The following is an 18700-nucleotide window of genomic DNA, read 5'->3' as shown; positions in this document are numbered from 1 at the left end:
GGAAAAACGGTTGTATTTATATTGTGTTTTATGCTTCTGGCATTGACTTCTAAGGCCCCAACTATTCGATGTGGTGGAGCAACGCCATAGTGCGAAACCTAGGTTGCTCGGAACGTAGAAATGACCATTACTTTCACACTGGTTGTAATTATTCCTTTTATACGATGTAATAACTGTTGTATTTTTATTTTATTTTGTGCTTCTGGCGTTGACTTCTAAGGTCCTAGCTATTCGATCTGGTGGAGCAACGCTCTAGAGTGAAGCCTAGGTTGCCCGGAACTTAGAAATGACCATCACCTTCACTCTGGTTGCAATTATTCCTGTTATACGATGGAAATACTGTGGTATTTATATTGTACTTTATGCTTCTGGCGTAGGCTTCTTAGGCCCTAATTATTCGATGTGGGGGAACCACACCCTAGACTGAAGCCTAGGTTGCCCGGAACGTAGAAATGACCATCACTTTCACACTGGTTGCAATTATTCCTGTTATACGATGGAAAAACTGTTGTATTTATGTTGTATTTTATGTTTCTGGTGTAGACTTCTTAGGCCCTAGCTATTCGATCTGGAGGCACAACGCCCTAGAGTGAAGCCTAGGTTGCCCGGAACGTAGAAATGACCGTCACTTTCACACTGGTTGCAATTATTCTTGTTATACGATGGAAAAACTGTTGTATTTATATTATATTTTATGCTTCAGGCGTTGACTTCTAATGCCGTAGTTATTCGATGTGGTGGAGAAACGCCCTAGAGTGAAGCCTACGTTGCCCGGAATGTAGAAATGACCATCACTTTCACAATGGTTGCAATTATACTTGTTATACGATGGAAAAACTGTTGCATTTTTATTGTATTTTATGCTTCTGGCGTTAAATTCTAAGTCCCTAACCATGCGATCTGGTGGAGCAACGCCCTACAGTTAAGCCTAGGTTGCCCGGAACGTAGAAATGACCATAACTTTCACACTGGTTGCAATTATTCGTTTTATACAATGGAAAAACTGTTCTATTTATTTTGTATTTTATGCTTCGGGCGTTGACATCTAAGGCCCTAACTATTCGATCTGGTGAAGCAACGCTCTAGGGTGAAGCCTAGGTTGCGCGGAACGTAGAAATGACCATTGCCTTCACAGTCCTTGCAATTATACATTTTATACAATGGAAAAACTGTTGTATCTATATTGTTCTTTATAGTTATGGCGTTGACTTCTAAGGCGGTAGCTATTCGATGTGGTGGAGCAATGCCCTAGAGTGAAGCCTAGGTAGCCCGGAACGTAGAAATGACCATCACTTTCACACTGGTTGCAATTATTCTTGTTATACGATGGAAAAACTGTTTTATTTATATTATATTTTATGCTTCAGGCGTTGTCTTCTAGGGCCGTAGCTATTCGGTGTCGTGGAGAAACGCCCTAGAGTGAAGCCTAGGTTGCCCGGAACGTAGAAATGGCCATAGCTTTCACACTGGTTGCAATTATTCCTGTTATGCGATGGAAAAACTGTTGTATTTCTATTGTATTTTATGCTTCTGGCGTTCACTTCTTAGGCCCTAACTATTCGATCTGGTGGAGCAACGCCCTAGGGTGAAGCCTAGGTTGCGCGGAACGTAGAAATGACCATAACTTTCATACTGGTTGCAATTATTCGTTATATACCGTGGAAACACTGTTGTATTTATATTGTATTTTATGCGTCTGGAGTTGTTTTCTAAGACCCTAACTATTCGACCTGGTGGGCCAACGCCCTGGAGTGAAGCCTAGGTTGCACGGAACGTAGAAATGACCATCACTTTCACACTGGTTGCAATTATTCTTGTTATACGATGGAAAAACTGTTGTATTTATATTATATTTTATGCTTCAGGCGTTGACTTCTAGTGCCGTAGTTATTCGATGTGGTGGAGAAACGCCCCAGATAGAAGCCCACGTTGCCCGGAATGTAGAAATGACCATCACTTTCACAATGGTTGCAATTATTCTTGTTATACGATGGAAAAACTGTTGTATTTAAATTGTATTTTATGCCTCTGGCGTTGACTCCTAAGGCCGTAGTTATTCGATGTGGTGGAGCAATGCCCTAGAGTGAAGCCCAGGTTGCCCGGAACGTAGAGATGACCATGTCTTTCACACTGGTTGCAATTATTCGTTTTATACAATGGAAAAACTGTTCTATTTATTTTGTATTTTATTCTTCTGGCGTTGACTTCCTGGGCCCTAACTATTCTATCTGGAGGAGCAACGACCTAGAGTGAAGCCTAGGTTGCCCGGAATGCAGAAATGACCATAGCTTTCACACTGGTTGCAATTATTCCTGTTATACAAGTTAAAAACTGTTGTATTTATACTGTATTTTATACTTCTGGTGTTGACTTCTTAGGCCCTAACTATACGATCTGGAGGAGCAACGCCCTAGAGTGAAGCCTAGGTCACCCGGAACATAGAAATGACCAGTACTTTCACACTGGTTGCAGCTTTCCTGTTATACGATGGAAAAACTGTTTCATTTTTATTGTATTTTATGCTTCTGGGGTTGACCTCTAAGTTCCTAGCTATTCGATCTGGCGGAGCAGCGCCCTACTGCGAAACCTAGGTTGCCCGGTATGTAGAAATGACCTTTACTTTCACACTGTTTGCAAATATACATTATATACGATGGAAGAGCTGTTGTATTTATACTGTATTTTATGCTTCTGGCGTTGACTTCTTAGGCCCTAACTATTCGATCTGGTCGGACAATGCCCTAGAGTGAAGCCTAGGTTGCCCGGGACGTAGAAATGACCTGTACTTTCACATTGGTTGCAATTATTCCTGTTATACTATGGAAAAACTGTTGCATTTTTATTGTATTTTATGCTTCTGGCGTTAAATTCTAAGTCCCTAACCATGCGATCTGGTGGAGCAACGCCCTACAGTTAAGCCTAGGTTGCCCGGAACGTAGAAATGACCATAACTTTCACACTGGCTGCAATTATTCGTTTTATACAATGGAAAAACTGTTCTATTTATTTTGTATTTTATGCTTCGGGCGTTGACATCTAAGGCCCTAACTATTCGATCTGGTGAAGCAACGCTCTAGAGTGAAGCCTAGGTTGCGCGGAACGTAGAAATGACCATTGCCTTCACAGTCCTTGCAATTATACATTTTATACAATGGAAAAACTGTTGTATTAATATTGTTTTTTATAGTTATGGCGTTGACTTCTAAGGCCGTAGCTATTCGATGTGGTGGAGCAATGCCCTAGAGTGAAGCCTAGGATGCCCGCAAAGTAGAAATGACCATATCTTTCACACTGTTTGCAATTATTCCTGTTATACGATTGAAAAACTGTTGTATTTATATTGTATTTTATGCTTCTGGCGTTGACTTCTAAGGCCGCAGCTATCCGATGTGGTGGAGCAACGCCCTAGAGTGAAGCCTAGGTTGCCCGGAACGTAGAAATGACCATCACTTTCACACTGGTTGCAATTATTCCTGTTATACAATGGAAAAACTGTTGTATTTATATTGTTTTTTATAGTTATGGCGTTGACTTCTAAGGCCGTAGCTATTCGATGTGGTGGAGCAATGCCCTAGAGTGAAGCCTAGGATGCCCGCAACGTAGAAATGACCATATCTTTCACACTGTTTGCAATTATTCCTGGTATACGATTGAAGAACTGTTGTATTTATATTGTATTTTATGCTTCTGGCGTTGACTTCTAAGGCCGCAGCTATCCGATGTGGTGGAGCAACGCCCTAGAGTGAAGCCTAGGTTGCCCGGAACGAAGAAATGACCATACCTTTCATACTGGTTGCAATTATTCCTGTTATAAAAGGGAAAAACTGTTGTATTTATATTTTATTTTATGCTCCTGGCGCTGACTTCCTAGGCCCTAACTACACGATCTGGAGGAGCAACGCCCTAGAGTGAAGCCTAGGCTGCCCGGAATGTAGAAATGACCATCACTTTCACAATGGTTGCAATTATTCTTGTTATACGATGGAAAAACTGTTGTATTTATTTTGTATTTTATGCCTCTGGCGTTGACTCCTAAGGCCGTAGCTATTCGATGTGTTGGAGCAATGCCCTAGAGTGAAGCCTAGGTTGCCCGGAACGTAGAAATGACCATTACCTTCGCACTTCTTGCAATTATACATTTTATACGATGGAAAAACTGTTGTATTTATATTGTTCTTTATAGTTATGGCGTTGAGTTCTAAGGCGGTAGCTATTCGATGTGGTGGAGCAATGACCTAGAGTGAAGCCTAGGTTGCCCGGAACGTAGAAATGACCATTACCTTCGCACTTCTTGCAATTATACATTTTATACGATGGAAAAACTGTTGTACTTATGTTGTATTTTGTTCTCCTGGCGTTGAATTCTAAGTACCTAGCTATTCCATCTGGTGGAGCAATGCCCTAGAGTGAAGCCTAGGTCACCCGGAACATAGAAATGACCAGTACTTTCACACTGGTTGCAGCTTTCCTGTTATACGATGGAAAAACTGTTGCATTTTTATTGTATTTTATGCTTCTGGGGTTGACTTCTAAGTCCCTAGCTATTCGATCTGGCGGAACAGCGCCCTACAGCGAAACCTAGGTTGCCCGGTATGTAGAAATGACCTTTACTTTCACACTGTTTGCAAATATACATTATATACGATGGAAGAGCTGTTGTATTTATATTGTATTTTATGCTTCTGGCGTTGACTTCTTAGGCCCTAACTATTCGATCTGGTCGGGCAATGCCCTAGAGTGAAGCCTAGGTTGCCCGGGATGTAGAAATGACCATCACCTTCACTCTGGTTGCAATTATTCATTTTATACACTGGAAGAACTGTTGTATTTATATTGTTTTTTATAGTTATGGCGTTGACTTCTAAGGCCGTAGATATTCGATGTGGTGGAGCAACGCCCTAGAGTGAAGCCTAGGTTACCGGGAACATAAAAATGACCAGTACTTTCACACTGGTTGCAGTTATTCATGTTATACGATGGAAAACCTGTTGCATTTTGTTGTATTTTATGCCTCTGGCGTTGACTTCTAAGTCCCTAGCTATTCGATCTGGTGGAGCAAGTCCCTAGAGCGAAGCCTAGGTTGCCCGGAACGTAGAAATGACCATTGCCTTCACAGTCCTTGCAATTATACATTTTATACAATGGAAAAACTGTTGTATTTATATTGTTCTTTATAGTTATGGCGTTGACTTCTAAGGCGGTAGCTATTCGATGTGGTGGAGCAACGCCCTACAGTTAAGTCTAGGTTGCCCGGAACGTAGAAATGACCATAACTTTCACACTGGTTGCAATTATTCGTTTTAAACAATGGAAAAACTGTTCTATTTATTTTGTATTTTATGCTTCGGGCGTTGACATCTAAGGCCCTAACTATACGATCTGGTGAAGCAACTCTCTAGAGTGAAGCCTAGGTTGCCCGGAACGTAGAAATGACCATTGCCTTCACAGTCCTTGCAATTATACATTTTATACGATGGAAAAACTGTTGTACTTTTATTGTATTTTATGCTTCTGGGGTTGACTTCTAAGTCCCTAGCTATTCGATCTGGCAGAGCAGCGCCCTACAGCGAAACCTAGGTTGCCCGGTACGTAGAAATGACCTTTACTTTCACACTGTTTGCAAATATACATTATATACGATGGGAGAGCTGTTGTATTTATATTGTATTTTATGCTTCTGGCGTTGACTTCATAGGCCCTAACTATTCGTTCTGGTCGGACAATGCCCTAGAGTGAAGCCTAGGTTGCCCGGAACGTATAAATGACCATAGCTTTCACACTGCTTGCAATTATTCGTTTTATACAATGGAAAAGCTGTTCTACTTATTTTGTATTTTATGCTTCTGGGGTTGACTTCTAAGTCCCTAGCTATTCGATCTAGTGGAGCAAGGCCCTAGAGCGAAGCCTAGGTTGCCCGGAACGTAGAAATGACCTGTACTTTCACATTGGTTGCAATTATTCCTGTTATACTATGGAAAAACTGTTGCATTTTTATTGTATTTTATGGTTCTGGCGTTAAATTCTAAGGCCCGAACCATTCGATCTGGTGGAGCAACGCTCTAGAGTGAAGCCTAGGTTGCCCAGAACGCAGAAATGACCATTACCTTCACACTGCTTGCAATTATACATTTTATACGATGGAAAAACTGTTGTACATATGTTGTATTTTATTCTTCTGGCGCTGAATGCTAAGTCCCTAGCTATTCGATCGGGTGGAGCAACGCCCTAGAGTGAAGCCTAGGTTACCGGAAACATAGAAATGACCAGTACTTTCACACTGGTTGCAGTTATTCCTGTTATACGGTGGAAAAACTGTTGCATTTTTATTGTATTTTATGCCTCTGGCGTTGACTTCTAAGTCCCTAGCTATTCGATCTAGTGGAGCAAGGCCCTAGAGCGAAGCCTAGGTTGCCCGGAACGTAGATATGACCTGTACTTTCAAACTGGTTGCAATTATTCCTGTTATACTATGGAAAAACTGGTGCATTTTTATTGCATTTTATGCTTCTGGCGTTAAATTCTAAGTCCCTAACTATGCGATCTGGTGGAGCAACGTCCTACAGTTAAGCCTAGGCTGCCGGAAACGTAGAAATGACCATAACTTTCACACTGGTTGCAATTATTCCTGTTATACGATGGAAAAACTGTTGTACATATATCGTATTTTATGCTTCTGGCATTGACTTCTTAGGCCCTAACTATTCGATCTGGTGGAGCGACGCCCTAGGGTGAAGCCTAGGTTGCCCGGAACGTAGAAATGACCATAACTATCAGACTGGTTGCAATTATTCGTTTTATACGATGGAAAGACTGTTGTATTTATATTGTATTTTATAGTTATGGCGTTGTCTTCTAGGACCGTAGCTATTCGATGTGGTGGAGCAACGCCCTCGAGTGAAGCCTAGGTTGCCCGGAACTTAGAAATGACCATCACCTTCACTCTGGTTGCAATTATTCCTGTTATACGATGGAAATACTGTGGTATTTATATTGTACTTTATGCTTCTGGCGTAGGCTTCTTAGGCCCTAATTATTCGATGTGGGGGAACCACGCCCTAGACTGAAGCCTAGGTTGCCCGGAACGTAGAAATGACCATCACTTTCACACTGGTTGCAATTATCCGTTTTATACGATGGAAAGACTGTTGTATTTATATTGTATTTTATAGTTATGGCGTTGTCTTCTAGGGCCGTAGCTATACGATATGGTTGAGCAACGCCCTAGAGTGAAGCCTAGGTTGCCCGGAACGTAGAAATGACCATAGCCTTCATATTGGTTGCAATTATTCGTTTTATACGATGGAAAAACTGTTGTCTTTATTTTGTATTTGGTGCTCCTGGCGTTGACTTCTTAGGCCCTAGCTATTGGATCTGGTGGACCAACGCCCTATAGTGAAGCCTAGGTTGCCCGGAACGTGGAAGTGACCATTACCTTCGCACTGTTTGCGATTATTCATTTTATACGATGGTAAAGCTGTTGTATTTATTTTGTATTTTATGCCTCTGGCGTTGACTCCTAAGGCCGTAGCTATTCGATGTGTTGGAGCAACGCCATAGAGTGAAGCCGAGGCTGCCCGGAATGTAGAAATGACCATCACTTTCACAATGGTTGCAATTATTCTTGTTATACGATGGAAAAACTGTTGTATTTATTTTGTATTTTATGCCTCTGGCGTTGACTCCTAAGGCCGTAGCTATTCGATGTGTTGGAGCAACGCCCTAGAGTGAAGCCTAGGTTGCCCGGAACGTAGAAATGACCATGTCTTTCACACTGGTTGCAATTATTTATTCTATAGGGTGGAAAAACTGTTGTACATATATCGTATTTTATGCTTCTGGCGTGGACTTCTAAGGCCGTAGCTATTCGATGTGGTGGAGCAATGCCCTAGAGTGAAGCCTAGGATGCCCGCAACGTAGAAATGACAATATCTTTCACACTGTTTGCAATTATTCCTGGTATACGATTGAAGAACTGTTGTATTTATATTGTATTATATGCTTCTGGCGTTGACTTCTAAGGCCGCAGCTATCCGATGTGGTGGAGCAACGCCCTAGAGTGAAGCCTAGGTTGCCCGGAACGAAGAAATGACCATACCTTTCACACTGGTTGCAATTATTCCTGTTATACAAGGGAAAAACTGTTGTATTTATAATTTATTTTATGCTTCTGGCGTTGACTTCTTAGGCCCTAACTATACGATCTGGAGGACCAACGCCCTAGAGTGAAGCCTAGGCAGCCCGGAATGTAGAAATGACCATCACTTTCACAATGGATGCAATTATTCTTGTTATACGATGGAAAAACTGTTGTATTTATTTTGTATTTTATGCCTCTGACGTTGACTCCTAACGCCGTAGCTATTCGATGTGTTGGAGCAACGCCCTAGAGTGAAGCCCAGGTTGCCCGGAACGTAGAAATGACCATGTCTTTCACACTGGTTGCAATTATTCGTTTTATACAATGGAAAAACTGTTTTATTTAGTTTGTATTTTATGCTTCGGGCGTTGACATCTAAGGCCCTAACTATTCGATCTGGTGAAGCAACGCTCTAGAGTGAAGCCTAGGTTGCCCGGAACGTAGAAATGACCTGTAGTTTCACATTGGTTGCAATTATTCCTGTTATACTATGGAAAAACTGTTGCATTTTTATTGTATTTTATGCTTCTGGCGTTAAATTCTAAGTCCCTAACTATGCGATCTGGTGGAGCAACGCCCTACAGTTAAGCCTAGGTTGCCCGGAACGTAGAAATGACCATAACTTTCACACTGGTTGCAATTATTCGTTTTATACAATGGAAAAACTGTTCTATTTATTTTGTATTTTATGCTTCGGGCGTTGACATCTAAGGCCCTAACTATACGATCTGGTGAAGCAACTCTGTAGAGTGAAGCCTAGGTTGCCCGGAACGTAGAAATGACCATTGCCTTCACAGTCCTTGCAATTATACATTTTATACGATGGAAAAACTGTTGTACCTTTATTGTATTTTATGCTTCTGGGGTTGACTTCTAAGTCCCTAGCTATTCGATCTGGCAGAGCAGCGCCCTACAGCGAAACCTAGGTTGCCCGGTACGTAGAAATGACCTTTACTTTCACACTGTTTGCAAATATACATTATATACGATGGAAAAACTGTTGTATTTATATTATATTTTATGCTTCAGGCGTTGACTTCTAGTGCCGTAGTTATTCGATGTGGTGGAGAAACGCCCCAGAGAGAAGCCCACGTTGCCCGGAATGTAGAAATGACCATCACTTTCACAATGGTTGCAATTATTCTTGTTATACGATGGAAAAACTGTTGTATTTAAATTGTATTTTATGCCTCTGGCGTTGACTCCTAAGGCCGTAGTTATTCGATGTGGTGGAGCAATGCCCTAGAGTGAAGCCCAGGTTGCCCGGAACGTAGAGATGACCATGTCTTTCACACTGGTTGCAATTATTCGTTTTATACAATGGAAAAACTGTTCTATTTATTTTGTATTTTATTCTTCTGGCGTTGACTTCCTGGGCCCTAACTATTCTATCTGGAGGAGCAACGACCTAGAGTGAAGCCTAGGTTGCCCGGAATGCAGAAATGACCATAGCTTTCACACTGGTTGCAATTATTCCTGTTATACAAGTTAAAAACTGTTGTATTTATACTGTATTTTATGCTTCTGGTGTTGACTTCTTAGGCCCTAACTATTCGATCTGGTCGGACAATGCCCTAGAGTGAAGCCTAGGTTGCCCGGGACGTAGAAATGACCTGTACTTTCACATTGGTTGCAATTATTCCTGTTATACTATGGAAAAACTGTTGCATTTTTATTGTATTTTATGCTTCTGGCGTTAAATTCTAAGTCCCTAACCATGCGATCTGGTGGAGCAACGCCCTACAGTTAAGCCTAGGTTGCGCGGAACGTAGAAATGACCATTACCTTCGCACTGTTTGCGATTATTCATTTTATACGATGGTAAAGCTGTTGTATTTATTTTGTATTTTATGCGTCTGGCGTTGACTCCTAAGGCCGTAGCTATTCGATGTGTTGGAGCAACGCCATCGAGTGAAGCCGAGGCTGCCCGGAATGTAGAAATGACCATCACTTTCACAATGGTTGCAATTATTCTTGTTATATGATGGAAAAACTGTTGTATTTATTTTGTATTTTATGCCTCTGGCGTTGACTCCTAAGGCCGTAGCTATTCGATGTGTTGGAGCAACGCCCTAGAGTGAAGCCTAGGTTGCCCGGAACGTAGAAATGACCATGTCTTTCACACTGGTTGCAATTATTTATTCTATAGGGTGGAAAAACTGTTGTACATATATCGTATTTTATGCTTCTGGCGTGGACTTCTAAGGCCGTAGCTATTCGATGTGGTGGAGCAATGCCCTAGAGTGAAGCCTAGGATGCCCGCAACGTAGAAATGACCATATCTTTCACACTGTTTGCAATTATTCCTGGTATACGATTGAAGAACTGTTGTATTTATATTGTATTATATGCTTCTGGCGTTGACTTCTAAGGCCGCAGCTATCCGATGTGGTGGAGCAACGCCCTAGAGTGAAGCCTAGGTTGCCCGGAACGAAGAAACGACCATACCTTTCACACTGGTTGCAATTATTCCTGTTATACAAGGGAAAAACTGTTGTATTTATATTTTATTTTATGCTTCTGGCGTTGACTTCTTAGGCCCTAACTATACGATCTGGAGGAGCAACGCCCTAGAGTGAAGCCTAGGCAGCCCGGAATGTAGAAATGACCATCACTTTCACAATGGTTGCAATTATTCTTGTTATACGATGGAAAAACTGTTGTATTTATTTTGTATTTTATGCCTCTGACGTTGACTCCTAACGCCGTAGCTATTCGATGTGTTGGAGCAACGCCCTAGAGTGAAGCCCAGGTTGCCCGGAACGTAGAAATGACCATGTCTTTCACACTGGTTGCAATTATTCGTTTTATACAATGGAAAAACTGTTCTATTTATTTTGTATTTTATGCTTCGGGCGTTGACATCTAAGGCCCTAACTATTCGATCTGGTGAAGCAACGCTCTAGAGTGAAGCCTAGGTTGCCCGGAACGTAGAAATGACCATTGCCTTCACAGTCCTTGCAATTATACATTTTATACGATGGAAAAACTGTTGTATTTTTATTGTATTTTATGCTTCTGGGGTTGACTTCTAAGTTCCTAGCTATTCGATCTGGCGGAGCAGCGCCCTACAGCGAAACCTAGGTTGCCCGGTACGTAGAAATGACCTTTATTTCACACTGTTTGCAAATATACATTATATACGATGGAAGAGCTGTTGCATTTTTATTGTATTTTATGCCTCTGGCGTTGACTTCTAGGTCCCTAGCTATTCGATCTGGTGGAGCAAGTCCCTAGAGCGAAGCCTAGGTTGCCCGGAACGTAGAAATGACCTGTACTTTCACATTGGTTGCAATTATGCCTGTTATACTATGGAAAAACTGTTGCATTTTTATTGTATTTTATGCTTCTGGCGTTAAATTCTAAGTCCCTAACTATGCGACCTGGTGGAGCAACGCCCTACAGTTAAGCCTAGGTTGCCCGGAACGTAGAAATGACCATAACTTTCACACTGGTTGCAATTCTTCGTTTTATACAATGGAAAAACTGTTCTATTTATTTTGTATTTTATGCTTCGGGCGTTGACATCTAAGGCCCTAACTATACGATCTGGTGAAGCAACTCTCTAGAGTGAAGCCTAGGTTGCCCGGAACGTAGAAATGACCATTGCCTTCACAGTCCTTGCAATTATACATTTTATACGATGGAAAAACTGTTGTACTTTTATTGTATTTTATGCTTCTGGGGTTGACTTCTAAGTCCCTAGCTATTCGATCTGGCAGAGCAGCGCCCTACAGCGAAACCTAGGTTGCCCGGTACGTAGAAATGACCTTTACTTTCACACTGTTTGCAAATATACATTATATACGATGGGAGAGCTGTTGTATTTATATTGTATTTTATGCTTCTGGCGTTGACTTCATAGGCCCTAACTATTCGTTCTGGTCGGACAATGCCCTAGAGTGAAGCCTAGGTTGCCCGGAACGTATAAATGACCATAGCTCTCACACTGGTTGCAATTATTCGTTTTATACAATGGAAAAGCTGTTCTATTTATTTTGTATTTTATGCTTCGGGCGTTGACTTCTAAGGCCCTCACTATTCGATCTGGTGGAGCAACGCTCTAGAGTGAAGCCTAGGTTGCCCTGAACGTAGAAATGACCATTACCTTCACACTGCTTGGAATTATACATTTTATACGATGGAAAAATTGTTGTGCTTATATTGTGTGTTATGCCTCTGGCGTTGGCTCCTAATGCCGTAGCTATTCGATGTAGTGGAGCAACGCCCTAGCGTGAAGCCCAGGTTGCCCGGAACGTAGAAATAACCATTACTTCCACACTGTTTGCAATTATTCATTTTATACAAGGGAAAAACTGTTGTATTTATATTTTATTTTATGCTTCTGGCGTTGACTTCCTGGGCCCTAACTATTCTATCTGGAGGAGCAACGCCCTAGAGTGAAGCCTAGGTTGCCCGGAATGCAGAAATGACCATCACTTTGACACTGGTGGCAATTACTCCTGTTATACGATGGACAAACTGTTGGATTTTTAATGTACTTTATGCTTCTGGCGTTGACTTCTATGGCACTATGCATTCGATCTGGTGGAGCAACGCCCTAGAGTGAAGCCTAGGTTTCCCGGAATGTAGAAATGACCATCACTCTCACACTGGTTGCAATTATTCTTGTTATACGATGGAAAAACTGTTGTATTTATTTTGTATTTTATGCTTCTGGCGTTGACTTCTTAGGCCCTAACTATTCGATTTGGTGGAGCAACGCCCTAGGATGAAGCCTAGGTTGCCCGTAACGTAGAAATGACCATAACTTTCATACTGGTTGCAATTATTCCTTTTATACCGTGGAAAAACTGTTGTATTTATATTGTATTTTATGAGTCTGGAGTTGTTTTCTAAGGCCCTAACTATTCGGCCAGGTGGACCAACGCCCTAGAGTGAAGCCTAGGTTGCACGGAACGTAGAAATGCCCATTACTTTCACACTGGTTGTAATTATTCCTGTTATACGATGTAATAACTGTTGTATTTTTATTTTATTTTGTGCTTCTGGCGTTGACTTCTAAGGTCCTAGCTATTCGATCTGGTGGAGCAACGCTCTAGAGTGAAGCCTAGGTTGCCCGGAACTTAGAAATGACCATCACCTTCACTCTGGTTGCAATTATTCCCGTTATACGATGGAAAAACTGTGGTGTTTATATTGTATTTTATGCTTCTGGCGTAGGCTTCTTAGGCCCTAACTATTCGATCTGGGGGAACCATGCCCTAGACTGAAGCCTAGGTTGCCCGGAACGTAGAAATAACCATCACTTTCACACTGGTTGCAATTATTCCTGTTATACAATGGAAAAACTGTTGTATATATTGTAGGGAGGACGAGCGAGGGTTTAATAGGAAAAATGAACGGTTAACCTATAGCACTAATAGTTTATTTTGAATTCGGAATCCCGATTGAACTGCGATCGACCTGTCACTCGTGGACTTCTGACCAGTACGCGGATCATGCACGTTGCTACTTCAATTCATTTCTCAGAGAGACTCTCTGACACGCTGTCTCCCTTAAGTCTATCCTGCGTGGTTGTTTTTCCCCACTACGTCCGAATATTTTGGAAAAACCCACCCGCCTAAAACAGTCAGCGGAGTAAGGGCACGTGGATACCGTGGGGTGCACTCGCCCGAGCTCTCGGCCGCTGCCTGGGTTTTCCCCATCTGGCCTGCAGGATGGAGTTTTACGGCGCGTCAATGTCCATTGACAATTTTCTTAACACGATTCTTATAATTCCTCAAAATCGCCACGGGTCACGTCTGCACCATAAACTCCACCTCGGTCTCATCAGGTCGACCTTGCGCCCATGCCTCGGCCACTTGCACCCTCACTTCGCTCACTAAATTGCCTACAGTTCGGCCATTCTGACATTTTAGCCGTCCCGGCTAAACTTAGGTCGATTACGAATCAGTCATCATTCATACTACGCAAAAAAAAAATAAACACACTCATATTCATACACATATTTACACCACACTTACTTAATCATATAAATATTAATTAACATTAATCCGAATCTTATCAAGTATATTATGCCGATACCCCGGTTGTTTCCCACTAGGTGGAGAGAATTCCCTACATCGTAAGCAGTTCGCTATATAATCTTTAGCCTTCTCACGTAATTTAGGGAACCAATACACTTTCAAGATATCGTCTACTACCTTATCCAAACCAACATGTCCCAGATCGTCGTGGCAAGTACGGATTACATTATTTTCCATTGAGTGTGGTACGTAAAATAGCAGTTTCTTCATTTTATCCTTTCGGTACACTAATCCATTACACAATTCGAAAAACTTCATTTCGGTCTTTTGCAATTTATCGCGTATTTTACATATCTCGTCATCTTTATCCTGACATATTGACAATGTTTGCTCAAAAGTATTTCCTTCTATTGCTAGTATGCTATGGCATCTACTGAGAGCATCAACATGGCTCATTCTTTTACCTGGTCTATACTGTATCTCAAAATCATAGTCCTGCAAGAACATTGCCCAACGTGAGATTCGGGGGTTTATATTCTGCTTGCTTAACGTTAAACGGAAACTATCACAATCTGTCATGATTTTAAAAAAAATTCCGCCTAAATATACATGGAAACGCTTAACTGCATATACCACCGCAAGACATTCTAACTCGAAACTATGATATTTTGATTCGGCGGGTGTTGTCCGTTGACTAAAGTATGATATTGGTCTAAAATTACCATCGCTTTGTTTCTGTAAAAGAATTGCACCGAACCCTGACACGCTCGCATCGCAATGCAATTCTGTTTCTGCCTTCGGAGAATAAATTGCTAGGATCGGTTTACTGGACAATTGTTTCTTTAAGGTTTCAAATGCCTTACTTTCCTCCTCTCTGAATTTAAATTTCACCTCTTTTTTAATGAGATCATACAGTGGTTTTGCAATCATTGAAAATTGCGGGATGAACCGTCTAAAATAACTCGCTAGGGCCACAAACCGAAGGACTTCCTTCGCATTCCGCGGTATCGGGTAATTGATAACTGATGCAATATTATTATCACTTGGTCGTATCCCATCCACACTAACGTGATATCCCAAATAATCTATTTCGTTTTGCGCAAAGAAACACTTGTCCAATCTAAATGTAAGACGATGTTGACCCGCGGCTCGAAATATTTCCTGCAGAATTTCAAGATGTTCTTCCAGAGTCTCCGTTGCAATAAAAAAATCGTCAAAAAATGGTAACATCTTTCCCGTTCTAATTAAGTTGGAGAAAACTTTACGAATAAATCGGTGAAATACCTTGGGTGCATTTGTTAGCCCAAACGGACAATATAAAAACTCGTATTGCCCCAAAGGGGTTACAAAGCTTGTAAACTGAATTGCCTCTCGCGCCATTCGTACATTGTAATACCCATCTTTTAGATCAAGCGTCGTAAAGAATTTTTTCTCTTTTAATTGATCAATATTATCGTCTATCAGCTGACTCGGGAAGTTATCTTTCACAGTAATTCTGTTTAACTCTCTATAATCAATACATAAACGTGTCTCGCCATTCTTCTTACGTACTAAAACTATCGGACTGGCATACGGTGACTCACTCGGACGGATAATTCCTCTCTCTAACAGGTCATCCAAAATGACCTGCAGTTTTTGCTTGTCCGCAAAAGATAATCTCCTCGGTCTAAAACTAACTGGCTGATTATGCTTTAACGCGATCTTCATTTCGAAATCTATTTCCATTGCACTGGTTTCTTTAATTTTTAGGTAATCAGACACATACATATCCCTAATTCTTTCTATCTTTTCCGGCCCGATTTTTGAATTGATCTGTAATTTTTCTTGTTCTGTACTCACGCCACTAATGCATTCTATATTCATAATTTGTTTGATCGCGCAATCTAATTCATCGATTATCACTTCCGGTGTTTTCCTTGTAATCACTAATTTCCCATCCCACGTAATTCTAATTAATGGATGTGACGAAAAATCCCGTCCGAGTATCGCCATAAATGCCATAGTATTATCTGGTACAATATAAAAATTTAATTTAATTGAGATGCCCTCAATTTCAACATCCTGATAAAATCTACCTAATATCTTTAACGGCGATCCATTAATACCGCAAAATTCTGGCCCGGTCTCACACCCCTGTGTTCGCGCGTGCAAAGGAACCAAACTATTTTTTATTAGACTGATCGGGGATCCGGAGTCCAACATTGCGCATAGCGTGTACTTACAATTTTGTCCGCTATTATCAGCTATATTGTAACTTATTGAAACCGTGTACGGTGCGTTGAGTGTGGCTGGTTGTACCATGTTCATCGACGTTGCCGCTGAGAGTTCTCTCCTAGTCGTGGTCGTTTCTCTCGCCATGTTGCTCTCGCCTGATTGACTAGCTGTTCGTCGCGGGCATCCCGCTATTCGATGTAGCATCGATCCACACTCGAAACAGCCTCCCTGTTGCCTTTTCGGTTTTTGACAACTTGTCGAAATATGTCCCATTTCGGAACAATTAAAACATCGCACTTCTTTTTTAGGGGGTTTCACCACTAATGTCTGCTGCTGGATACGGCCAAATTTCGTCTCCTTCTTCTCCTTTAAGTCCCGTTCATTCATTCTCTTCGGGTCCAATTTGATATTCTCAAACGACTCTAATAAATCTGCTGTCGTTTTGATCCGCATGATGCGTGCTTGGTTCCGCAGCTGTTGATCAGTCACCCCATCAATGATGTATTCCACCAATTCTCCCTCCGCAATTGGTACTCTATTTCCCAATATTATTTTATCATGGAAATAGTCCGTAAAAAGTTCACCAGAATTCCACACTCTATTTTCAAACTGCCTACGAAGCGACAGTCTGCTTGGTCGATGGTCAAACATGATCTTCATTTCCCTCAATAAATCGTCTATTCGGAGGGTGATATGCTCCGCATTCGAATGAAACCAACTCGCGGCTCGCGCTTTCAATTTTGAACTTATTAACACCCGCGTGGCATTCTCATCCAAATGATACGTTGTACGAAGAAGGTTCACTTGCTGTTCCCATTTCCAGAACGTATTGTCGCGACCATCAAAATCGGATAATAAATCACCGATCGCTCGAATACTCATCGTCGGGGAAGGTCCAGTTGGTCCTCTGACTCTTTCCGCATCTCCTGGAATGTCTGGACTAGCTGAAAAACTTCTCGTGCGCATCTGCTCATTCCTCATGATTTCTAATTCCCTTTGCATCACCATGTTTTTCCTCCTCAGTAAGTCCAATTCTCTCTGCATCTGTTCGTTGAGCATGGTGTCCCATCTCGCCTTATCTCTACGAATACGTTCCGATTCCCTCCTCCGCGTTTCTTCACCATACGCAGCTTGTCCTGCTTCTGTTATCCGCTGGTCGTCCAAGTGACTGGTTCGCGCAGCTTCTCTGGTTACCCTTCCTTCTTCGGCAATAATCTCCCAAATATTTTCGTCGAATTGCTCCAAACGATTTATTAATTCAGCCTTAGTTCCTGCTGAAGATAAGTCTCGAGCCCTTAAAAACTCCTTCAATTCGGCCACGGTATAAGCCATTGTGGTGGCCATGTTGCAAAAAGACAGAGAAAGAAAAAAAATTTTCCTCTTTTTTTTTTTCTTTTCCCCACCAACGTGTTAAGATTCAAAGTTCGATTCACTTCGTGCCAATTACACGTCGTCCTCTTCCTCTTACACACTTCACGTTGGTCACAATGTCCATACACAACAAAACACAAAGCAGCTTCACCACAACGGTTTCAACACTGTACACCGTTGGCCCGTCACTGTTCACAAATTCCTTTTGTTTAAGATTCCACTAACAGATCCGTTCGTTATCCGTTTCAATCCCACTTCTGAATTTGTAGGGAGGACGAGCGAGGGTTTAATAGGAAAAATGAACGGTTAACCTATAGCACTAATAGTTTATTTTGAATTCGGAATCCCGATTGAACTGCGATCGACCTGTCACTCGTGGACTTCTGACCAGTACGCGGATCATGCACGTTGCTACTTCAATTCATTTCTCAGAGAGACTCTCTGACACGCTGTCTCCCTTAAGTCTATCCTGCGTGGTTGTTTTTCCCCACTACGTCCGAATATTTTGGAAAAACCCACCCGCCTAAAACAGTCAGCGGAGTAAGGGCACGTGGATACCGTGGGGTGCACTCGCCCGAGCTCTCGGCCGCTGCCTGGGTTTTCCCCATCTGGCCTGCAGGATGGAGTTTTACGGCGCGTCAATGTCCATTGACAATTTTCTTAACACGATTCTTATAATTCCTCAAAATCGCCACGGGTCACGTCTGCACCATAAACTCCACCTCGGTCTCATCAGGTCGACCTTGCGCCCATGCCTCGGCCACTTGCACCCTCACTTCGCTCACTAAATTGCCTACAATATATTGCTTTTTATAGTTATGGCGTTGACTTCTAAGGCCGCAGCTATCCGATGTGGTGGAGCAACGCCCTAGAGTGAAGCCTAGGTTACCCGGAACGTAGAAATGACCATACCTTTCACACTGGTTGCAATTATTCCTGTTATACAAGGGAAAAACTGTTGTATTTATATTTTATTTTATGCTTCTGG

General features: G+C 41.9%; 1 protein-coding gene across 1 annotated transcript; it reads right to left on the bottom strand.

Annotated features, from left to right (window-relative positions):
• Positions 1–14139: 14139 nt before the first annotated feature.
• Positions 14140–18320, bottom strand: LOC143186441 (uncharacterized). Its single transcript, XM_076390115.1, has 5 exons — positions 18271–18320; positions 18151–18235; positions 18033–18095; positions 17789–17914; positions 14140–17733 (listed from the first exon to the last, which is right to left on the bottom strand). Exons 1-5 carry the CDS (start codon positions 18318–18320, stop codon positions 14140–14142), a joined length of 3918 nt encoding a protein of 1305 aa, XP_076246230.1.
• Positions 18321–18700: the final 380 nt, after the last annotated feature.

The sequence above is a fragment of the Calliopsis andreniformis genome, unplaced genomic scaffold, assembly GCF_051401765.1.
Source record: "Calliopsis andreniformis isolate RMS-2024a unplaced genomic scaffold, iyCalAndr_principal scaffold0001, whole genome shotgun sequence".
NCBI lineage: Eukaryota > Metazoa > Arthropoda > Insecta > Hymenoptera > Andrenidae > Calliopsis > Calliopsis andreniformis.
This window is presented reverse-complemented; position numbering and strand designations above follow the sequence as displayed.

What these genes read in the sequence shown, in the direction of transcription:
- LOC143186441 (XM_076390115.1), bottom strand. Translation starts at nt 18,320, where the DNA reads ATGGGGAAAACCCAGGCAGCGGCCGAGAGCTCGGGCGAGTGCACCCCA. An exon ending in GGGAGACAGCGTGTCAGAGA is followed by an intron (nt 18,096 to 18,150) that starts GTCTCTCTGAGA and finishes CGTACTGGTCAG; the next exon opens with AAGTCCACGAGTGACAGGTC. An exon ending in TAAGAGGAAGAGGACGACGT is followed by an intron (nt 17,734 to 17,788) that starts GTAATTGGCACG and finishes GGTGGGGAAAAG; the next exon opens with AAAAAAAAAAAGAGGAAAAT.